Source organism: Patiria miniata, unplaced genomic scaffold (genome assembly GCF_015706575.1).
Source record: "Patiria miniata isolate m_02_andy unplaced genomic scaffold, ASM1570657v1 HiC_scaffold_3, whole genome shotgun sequence".
In the NCBI taxonomy this organism is placed as follows: domain Eukaryota; kingdom Metazoa; phylum Echinodermata; class Asteroidea; order Valvatida; family Asterinidae; genus Patiria; species Patiria miniata.
In genome coordinates this window covers 11,462,439-11,473,383 of record NW_024037069.1, presented here as the reverse complement: position 1 = coordinate 11,473,383, position 10,945 = coordinate 11,462,439, and the positions used below count along the sequence as shown (strand labels likewise).

The 10,945-nt window shown below is 40.1% G+C and overlaps 1 protein-coding gene across 1 annotated transcript; it reads left to right on the top strand.

Moving 5' to 3' along the window:
- Window positions 1-2,474: 2,474 nt before the first annotated feature.
- On the top strand, window positions 2,475-10,945 carry LOC119736472 (cytochrome P450 4F2-like). Its single transcript, XM_038210488.1, has 10 exons — window positions 2,475-2,543; window positions 4,089-4,260; window positions 5,268-5,452; window positions 5,728-5,852; window positions 7,253-7,315; window positions 7,636-7,759; window positions 7,904-8,181; window positions 8,314-8,512; window positions 8,636-8,718; window positions 8,901-10,945. The coding sequence occupies exons 1-10, from the start codon at window positions 2,475-2,477 to the stop codon at window positions 9,067-9,069; spliced, it is 1,467 nt and encodes a 488-aa protein (XP_038066416.1). The 3' UTR covers window positions 9,070-10,945.

The following is a 10,945-nucleotide window of genomic DNA, read 5'->3' as shown; positions in this document are numbered from 1 at the left end:
CTTACGCAAGCGCACGCCTGCACATGGTGTGTAAATTATGGTGATGAGGCTGAACTAACCACAATGGACTGCGTGCGGTGTTTTTATCTGCAGCACACATCGTCCATGGATCGTGATTATTCAGATATTTATTCATGAAGAAAATAACAATGACGTCACACCATCGGTATTGCTCAGTCATGCATCATAAAGGGTGCACGCCTGTAAATAGGCCAAAAATCCGTCCGCCGAGGTCATGAATATATGTTATACCCTCAAAATATTCTATATTAGAGAGTTATGAGAGCCATAAAATTGAAAAATTGAAGAGATATGGCAACGAACCTCAGGCCCGGACTTGGGGCTTCCAATTCTGAGCATTTTAGATGCAATTGGGCTCGAAAGTGGCACTATTTTGCCATGTTGTGGAGGGATTGTTTTTCAAGATGGCTTCTTTTCCGCTTTGGGAAAAATAAGGGTTGTCTTCTTTGGGGAGAATTCATCGAAAGTCAATGGTCAACCCACCAAAAAATGAAAAGAAAATGAAAGATGACATGTTGATCATCATTTTTCTGTGCAGCTTAAATACCTGTGAGAGTTTTGAGTATTTTTAAAAGAAGTTTGAAGTATGGGCATTTAGCAAAAGTGCATTTGGGAATTTTAATGCAAAAAAATAAATGCAAAATACGCCAACGGGCAATTAATATTTTCAAAATGAGCATGCGTAAATGTTTTCCTGGCAAACGACGCTGCTTGTTGCTGTTTTTTTTTTTTTTTTTTACAGCAGACGACACCAAGCTGATGACGACGAAAACATTTAAATAATAAAATAGACTCAAATGCAATGTTTTAGTTTGACAAAAATTATCATTTAAAGTGGGATTGTGTTCAATACATAACCTTGTTAATTTGTTGACGATTTCATTACTGCTAATTATAATGAGAGGCTTTAAGTTCAGTTTCAGGTTGCAAAAAAATCAAAATTGTATTTTTTTTCCCGTGAACTAATGCCATGTCCTTCCAAAATATCATTTTCCCAGCAACAAGAGCCCCCCGCTGAAGTAGAAGGTGAACAAAGTAATTCTAGGACGGTATTTTTTACTCCGGCACTTTCAATTTTTTTTCTCCAAAGAATATGAGTTTTGAGAAACTGGCCTATTAAGGTCGAAAACCGTTGGTGAATAGTCTGGTTCCAGGACCCTAGGAACTATCTGCAGAGATGGAAACTTATCTTGCTAGACAACGTGGTTTCACGTCCAGTACACTGTGACGAGTCCGCGTCCAAAGCACTGAGTACGAGTACATCAAGGCCGAGACACTGGGCCGAGTCCGAGTACCTAAGCCCGAGTCCGAGTCGAAGTACACTACAGAAATAGATAAAATAAATAAAATATACTATTAAATAAAATAAAACAAACACAACATGCAATCCAATCAACACATTTTATTAGTGTTAAAAATGCAAAAAACAAAAACAAGAATGAAATCAATGAATGAACTGGCACTTTTTGTTTTCATAATTTCTTAAAAAAGAGAAGAGAAATTATGGATAGCTGGGTAGACACTTGAAGTACATGTATTAACTATTGTGAGGAAACCTTTTCCAAATAACAAACCCGATTAAGTACACAAGAAAAACCCGCGAGACTTCAAAAAGCGAGACTTTAGTTGCTGGTTGTTTGTTATTTTAATTTTAAATTGCAAACTTGCAACCCCCAACCTAACTCAAGATACGCCACCACTAGCGTATCCAGCTTGTGATGTCGGGGGGGGGGGGGGGGGGGGGGTTGGCAACCGTACATCCGCGCCGAAATGTAGACAATTTTTTTCTCCGCACACTTGGCTTCTGTAAAATCAAAAATCAGGGGGGGGGGGGGGCTGGTACCTTTCTTCCAAATGGGGGCGCCCTTCAGTACTGACCATTATTGTGCATAAGTCTATGCCGATTTGCACGCCGGCATTGTAATGGTTTTTAGCTGGTTTCCTTTTTTAGGGTTGATGTCAGAACTCTCCAACATTTATGGATATACTTACTTAAAAAAACATTCTTTTAAAACAATCTGCGGGGGGGGGCAAGTCAACCCCCCCCCCCCCACCCCATCCCCTCTGGATACGCCACTGCAGCGAGGTTAAACAGGTAGGCCCTGGTTGGAACGAGATAAAGTGCTTCAGCTTGCGCAGCACAAAGAATGTAACTGGCGGTTTTGAACTCAAGGCCAAGGCCGTGTCATGCGGGCTATACGTCACGCAGTCGTTTTTGTCTAAACCTTGACCAGAATTAGCTGAATTGACTTTGGACTTGTGGCATTTTGGCATAATGCATTGTTTGAGCCAGGCAAAAGGCGCTGTGGATTAACTGAACACACTTGCTCGGCTGTTTGAGTTTACATCGTATCGGACTTTTAAATGTTTTGCTGAATATCACAGTAGCACAGTACGAAAGGCGGAATTTATTACACCATTATCTACACTAAACTACACAAGTACAAGCCAACATGGTTGAGCTAGCGTCTATTCTGGGTCTTGGTTTGGTTGCTGCATTGACGTATGCAGTCTGTGTCTTGGTGCGTCATGTTCAATCGCAGCGCAGAATTCGAGGAATTTTAATAAAACACTGGCCGGGACTTCCAGACCACTGGCTTTACGGTAATCTTCACCAGGTGAGAGAATCGTTACATGGTGATCATAAAGTTTTGTAAGCGAGTTTTACGACCTGTAGTCTGAGAGATATTTGAAGACATTATTCGTCAGATCATAGTTGTTTTTGTCCCAGAACGAAACCAACCTAGATTGCGTCTGACCGATTCACTGATTGACTGTCACGTGTGAACCTGGCAGTGCTTTCGTATAGGATTACCCTGCTATGCTAATGAATGGGCTAGATTTGGCTTATTGTATAGAACAAGGTAGTGGAAACGCATGCTGTATCAATAATTTTAACCCTAAAAGGGCCGGATTATTTTGACCATCTCTCAGCCGGGGGTCCACCCCCCCCCCCCAAAGATCTCTGCCACCGAGTGACGAAAAATTTTGAAACTCTGTACATGCATTTAGCAACTCTTCATGAACATACCCAAGAAATTTCATGACTTAAGGTCAAAAGATTTTGGAATTATGGCTCATTAATTATTCATATGTACGAATGGTAATTCTGGTCTGTGTACATGACGTATATGGGAAAATGAAGTTTTCACGGCGCGTAGCGCCGGAAAATTTTTCGCTACGCGGCAACCCGAAGATGCGCGAAGCTCGAGGCTAAAAAGTCATAACAGCTCGGGTCGCGGAAAAAAAAATTGCAAGGCTATCGCGGAAAAAGTTGAAGGGGGGGGGGGGGCGGATTCCGCCCGGCCCTTTTAGGGTTAATATAATTTTATGAGCTTTGAGAACAGCTTTACTAGGCTTTCCTTGTTTTGTTTATGTAAATGTAACTTTTTAGTGCAAACCTTGAAAATGACCATATGATACATCCCATTGTCATTGTTTGTATTGCCAAGGATATTTTTGTGGCTTTTGGGTGTTCATGCTAATGAGAATTCCATATCCATGATGTCATTTTAGACAGAAACCTCAATACAGCTATTTCAGCACCACAATTTGCCAGAATTTTGGACTTTTTGCTGCTGTAATTTTTTTTTTGGGGGGGGGGGATTCGTGGTTGGGTCAGTAGTAGCAGTAAAACCATATAGCAGATGTTTTTAATGAGTACACTTTTTTGAGGTTAACATTTTGAACAGAAACCACCTAAAGTGAAAAGTTTCTTCCTGAAAATGAATTCACAGCACAGCAACAGCACCCTCAGTTGTCAGGAAAAGCATGGAACAAATATTAATGTTTAAAGAAGACTAAGGGCACTTTTCAAAATAAAATTAACCAATAAGGAACGTCGAGTAGTTTTCATACATGAAGAGTAGAATGTTACATGAAATGCGTCCCTAAGAGAAATTTATCCTATAAACCCTTTAGCTGGTATGGGAATTTTTACATTAGCGTTCTCGGGAACCGAAGCTATATATCTTTTTTTTTCTCTTTCAGATTTATAATTAAAATACTTTACAGTAAAATCTAAAATTATCCTACTTTTCAAGCTTATTATCTTCACGGTTTTGTAGCACCCTTTGAGAGATCCAAAGGTTCGACAAGCCGGTTCCGAGGAAGAGTTGAAATTATGGCGGGAAATGGATGCTAAGTTCCCCCGTGGTTTCCGCTGGTTTCAAGGACCTCTGGCTATGGGAGTGACAGCCAACCATCCCGATATAATGCGGGCAGTTATGAAGGGAAGAGGTAGGTATATAGACCATTATCATGTTGCGGCCATCTTGATTTTTTCCCCATTGAAATCAACCTAACCAAAGCGGGGCTGGAAGGAAAAAGAGTCTGGTTCCTTTTTGCACAAACACATTGTCATTCAGTACTGTTATTGGATACAGGGAACACGACTGAAATGGTGGCAGCAGGATAAAGGTCTATAGCAATAGGTCACAGATAGGTAGAATGTGACTTCACAATGTGTGACGTGACACGATCTAATTTTTATCAAATCAACGGTCCCTTAAGCCGCTGTCGTGGCATAGTTTAAAGGTAGAGTAGACCATTGAAGCTATCCCAAATGTAACCGACCGAATTACATCAATTGTGAAAAGCTTCTCAAAATATGACTCGGCAACTTTGTAATCGAAATCTGTTTTCTCGAAATACAGCGCACACAGAACGAAAAGTTCATCACGTTAGTTGTTAAGCATCCGTCTTAAGATTTTGAACACTTTTGTCGGTTCAAATGCAAAGAAATTCACAAATTACAAATGGTATACTAGGCTATATACAAGTAGGGAAAGCAAGTAGGAACCTGTGAAATCACACGGAAATGGTACACCATTATCTAACGAGAACAACCTTGCTCACAGAGAAGACATGACTGGTACCAAGTACCCTGTGAAATATTCCGCCTGATATAAAGTGATTCGGAAGAAAACTATCATTGAAAATGGTTCAAGGAATATGTGCCAGCGATGCAGTTTTTGTTAACTGCGTAACGAGACCCCAAAAAGTGCATACATTTTCTCTGTTTTCTCAAAATATATCATGCACTGAGCTCAAACTTCAACAGATTTTAAGCAATTTTGTCGAATCGAAGATGAGGACAACAAATGGTACAAAAATCAAAGGATCCTACTTACCTTTAAATCATAATTTGTTGATTTATTATACGCATTTTTTCCCCTTTAACTGAATAAATTTGATTAGAAACCATATTTTTTTGTTATACCCATCGTTCCTTCAAATCCCTACAGATCCCAAGCCTACTAAGGCATTAAGTTCTGGTTACCGTTTTCTTCTGCCTTGGCTGGGGTATGGTCTGCTTCTTGCTAGTGGAGATACCTGGTTTCGTAATCGCCGCCTCATTACCCACGCATTCCACTTTGATATCCTCAAGACCTACATGACAATCTACAACAAAGCTACCGACATCTTGCTGGTGAATATCAACATTTATAATGTGTATAAAGAATCATTTTAGCAGTAGCGCAGGGAACGATATTAAACATATACTGCTAAAGTTGTTGCTAGCATCTCAAGATTAATCAAACACTGTGCGAATTCTGCAAGCCATTTAAAAACTTATTTCAGGTAAATACTTCCAAAACGAGTTTCATCAAGATATACATACTATTCATCTGGATGGTAGGGATCAACACTTTGAAGGTTTTCTGTCTCCAACATATTCTTCCGTATTGATTCTGTTGCCTACAGAACAAGATGAGTGAATGTGCAGCAAGTGGTGAGAGTTTTGTGGTGACAAAGAACGTCAGTCTGTGTACGTTGGATATCTTGCTCAAGTGCGCTTTTTCTTATGAATCCGGCTGCCAAATAAGCGGGTAAGCTTATGTCTGTCAATATAGCATCTCATCTTTATTGATAATGTTGGAACAGACTTGTTTTCAGCTATTACATTTCTTGTATGCCTTCCTGCATGGAGTTTCATCGGTCGATGTGAATATATCACTTCAAAATATTCGAAAGTGATGGCAACTCTTCTATATAGGTTAGTGGGTAATAATTTACTTTGCTGGACAATTATTACTAAGCGATAGTTTTCGAAATTATTTTATTCAATTTAAATTATAAAGTTTGCGGTAACACCATGTGGAAAGAAATATCTTCTTGGAAGAAGTGTGGTTCTGAAAAAAACCGGTTGGTTTCTCAAATGAATACCTTGCCGCACTCGCAAGGTATGCTGTATAGACACCTGCCTTGCATGGTGTGTCGGTCTTGTTTGTCCTGCAGCGTACCTTGTGAGTGCGGCAAGGTATACATTGGAGAAACAGGACGGGACATCAAGACCAGAATCAAGGAACATCAAGCACACGGCAGGAAAGGAGAAATTGACAAGTCAGCCATCATCAAACACTCACACGGGCACAATCATCGCATCAACTGGGACCAAGCCCGCATTATCGCTCCGGTCACCCACTGGCACCCAAGACGCTTGTTGATCAGTACCAAGTTGATTCCAAACGGGACAAAATGTCAACTAGAAAATCATCTTCATTATCCTTTGTTCACCCTACATCTAAGAAGGACTGCTACAGATACTCTTTCGTACCAAGAACAACAGCTCAGTGGAATCTACTTCCTACAGAAGTCAGGGAAGCTACTTCAGTGGAGTCCTTTAAGTCAAGACTCCATGAGATGCAGTTGTCTTCAACACTAAGGGGGCCTACTAACACAATTGTTTAGGGATGCTGCTAGCCACCACGCGCCTGCAACCGTATATCCCTTAGTGGAGTTTGCTTGCAGTACGCTACAGATACAGATACAGATACATCGGATTCCATATCAACAACATCTCATCTCATCCAGTAGCATGCATCCAACTCACCTCAGCGCATCCAGCATCCTACATCCGACTCACTCCAGCACACAAGCAGCCAACATTCTACATCAGACACACCCCAGCGCACAAGCAACAAGTCACACCCCACTGCACACGCACAGCCATAAAACCTCCAGCGTCTTCCACATCTCATCACTCAACCTCCTGAGGACGGAAACAGCACACTGTCCGAAACGTCGATTTCTACAAACAAAACCAACCGGGTCTTTTTAGAACCACACTTCTTCAAAGAAAAGATTTCCTTCAACATGGTGTTACCCGCCAACTTAATAATTTATCTCATCCGCCATGCAAAGCTTAAGTCATATATTATTCAAATTACTTTATTTATTAACATTGAAAGTCCTCTAACATAGTTTTCAATTTTTTTGTTATGTGCAGAGAAAGTCACCCGTATGTTACTGCGGTGAATGCAATTGCTCTTGCCAGCAGAGATCGAGTATTGTAAGTCCTTGTAATAACTTTTAATAATACTATCAAAACGGTTTGCTCTGCTCAGACCTTTTTAAATTCGAGTAGGAATGGCCAATCAAAATATGATCATGAATAATTAGATTAAAGTTTAATAGTGCAAAGAAGCTTTAATATTTCACCATGTGTGAGATCAAATCCTATTGTCACATGCATAACATAATACCAAATGGTGTAACATCTATAATGATTGGTACACGTTTTTCTACATTCAGTGAGTTTCACTTTGAGAGCTATCTTTCAACTTCAAAATACTGATCCAGTTCTTTGTTTACCCACTTCTCTTTCTCTAGCAATCCTATTCTTCATCCAGATTTCATATATCATAGGACTGCAGCTGGGAAAACATTTCTCAAAAATGTAGACTTTGTTCACCAGATCGCCGATAAGGTGATCAAAGAACGGCGAGACAAACTGGTAAGCAAAGTTGTCTTTAAAAGTTTGTTTTTCTTCTTGTGTTCGATGAGCTGAATATAATTTTGATAGTATTTTCTTTTAAAAGGCGAGCAAACATTTTGGGTTCAATCAAGACATCCTTTGTTACTTCCAATCGTTTGTTAGAAAGAGAAAGAGACCGATCCTAAGCCCGTGAAATCTAAAGACCAGCCCTTGGATTTCTTGGGCATCTTGCTAGCTGCCCGAGACGAAGACGGCAAGGGACTGACGGATCTAGAGATCCGTAACGAGGTGGACACTTTTCTCTTCGAGGGTCACGACACCACGGCTAGCAGCCTGACCTGGATGCTGTATGCCATGGCAACCAATCCTGAACATCAAAGGAAAGTCCAGGAGGAAATTGATGAAGTGATGGAAGGCAGGGAATCGGAGGAAATTCAATGGTAAGTCTACTTGGGCCATTTGCCGTGTTTCAGCTCTCTGTCTTTACCACAAAAGCCTAGGTTGAGCAAATGCAGCAATTTACTGTTTGCTACACCTCTAATAGTCATGAGTGTTTGCCTCTTGCTATTTAGGGAGGACCTTGGCAAGTTCAACTACTTGATTCTGTGTCTCAAGGAAGCCATGCGACTTTACCCTCCAGTACCAATGATCCAGCGTATTGTTGCAGAGAAAGACATCATGGTCCACGACAGGTTGATTCCTAAGGGCGCGTTGGTAAATTTGAACATCTACTCTCTCCACCACAATCCAGAGATTTGGCCGAATTCCTTGGTAAGTCACGAAAATATTGTACCCAAAGAGGCGTTTTACACTCACTCCATCTTGTGAATTTTGAATTACACTAGATAGTTCTGTTTCACCACGTCATTTCATACTTCATTTCCATTTATGCAGGAGTTCATACCGGATCGTTTCACACCGGAAAATACCAAGAATATGGATCCCTTCGCTTACTTGCCATTTTCGGCCGGTCCAAGGTAAATGATTGATGGAGTTGTGTCCCTTAATCCCCCCAACACACACACATCAGCAGATATTATAGCCACCCTCCCTTCGTGGTAAAGTGTTGATGATTTTTTTTTGTCACGAGTTTCTAAGAGAGAGACCTGCCATGTACATTTTGTACCCTCACTAATTCATTGATTGTTTTGCTGTTCAGGAACTGCATTGGACAGAACTTTGCCCTGAATGAGGAGAAGGTGATACTAGCTCGAGTTCTGAGAAGATTTCACATCGAGTTGGATCCCGACCACAAAGTGGCCGCCAGATTGCAGTTGGTTTACAAGGCAACCAACGATATCAAGCTTAAACTGAAACCTAGGTTTTGATCCAATAATCCGGCATCAAATTTCCTCGGATCAGCTGATTTCCTCTTAAATTGCCATATATGCATTTAAAAATGTAAAGAAAAAAAAACAACGATGGTCAGCCTACCATGGCTTAGTGGAAATAGCTACAAAATGTCCACTTTTCGTGAAACTGACAGCACACTAGGTGCCAAGATTTCACAGGATGCTTGAGACTATTATTCACTTACATTCATGTAAGGTACGGTATTTTATAATAAATTGGTAGTTTTGTATATTTTTATCTTTGCAAAATGTTCTAATTACCTTCAAGGTATGCTTTTTTCTTCATGCTAATTTGTTGCAACTTACTAATTTAGGAATATTGTCAGCTTAAAAATGTGTCGAGCTCTAAACTGGTACCAGTGACCTCTACTTTTTTTATGATTTCTGATTGGATAAATTTTACTTAACCAGTGACCGAGAGAGCTCTAGTACGCAGGCGCATGGTATGTAAATTATGGTGATGAGGCTGATGAGCTAACCACAATGGCCAATGGACGGAATTATACGTCCACAGGCCACAAAATAATAAAACACGTATGTCACTTTGACGTTAATCATTCTGCATTTTATTGAAATAATAGGCCTATACATGTAGTTCATTTCCAAAAATGTTCAATTAATAAGACATTAACAATATCAAATCTGGTTATACATGCAACTATAATTATGCACACTGCTGAATTGTCCCCCAAAGAGGTTACACTGTAAACTGTTCTGAAGGGGCAAAAGATCACAATGCGTCACCGTTCAGGTTCCACGAAGACATGTCTGAAATGACCATTCCCCCCCCCCCCCCCCGATTTCGATATTTTTCACCATTTGGCTTTAAAACATCGTGCTTAACCGTTTTTGACATAGCCATATGTTCTGTGAGCAAAACATCATGAATTTCTTAACTTCATTAATGATGCAAGGGGCAGGCATCTCAATCAATTAGTGCATTTTGCGTGTTCACAAAGAGACACGAACATAGGTGCTCTTTGAATGCGTACAAAACTGGAAGGAAAGGCGTATAAGTAGGTCCAGAGAGGTGTTCGTTGTCACGAATTAAGAGCCACATATCTTTATTACGGGGCCGTATCATAAGTCCGACGCCTCATAGGTCCAGCGCCTCATAAGTCCGAAATTTCGGACTTATGAGGCGTCGGACTTATGAGGCATAAAATTTATTTATTCCGCCTCATATTATAGGTCCGACGCCTCATAAGTCCGACGTCGGAAAAACGAGGCGTCGGAGCTATGAGGCGTCGGAGCTATGAAGCGTCGGACTTGTGTAGCGTCGGACTATGAGGTGTCGGACTTATGAGCGGACCCCTTCATTACATTTGTGCGTATTAAGGGTGTTCCTTCCATATGAACAGACATCTTTACTTATTAATTTTGGCTAATTAACTATTGTGCTGCTTCAAAATACTGGGTTTAGATACAAGTTTAACTTTTAGAATAGTGGGAACTTCTCTTGCGATTATCTCGAAAAAGTTTTTCCCTTCTTTAAAATACAAGTGTGGCTCTTCGTGAAAACGGTGACATGAGACTGTATCATAATATTGGGATTTACATGTCGAGATAATTTACCTTAAGTATTTGCATAATTATCTTCAAATGTTTAAATTATTTTTTTTAATTTTACTGCGTATATGTTGTGTATATGTTGAGCTGTAAACAGGGCATAAGAAACAATTTATTAGCCTAAACTAGAAAAGAAATCACATAATAAATAATAGATACATGTAGGCTACATGTATAATACCATTAGTGTTGGCATGATTTTTCAACCATTGCTTTATTTGGTAAACTAAAAATAAAACATTCAAATACAAACTCGTTATATAGGGGTCTACTATACAATGTT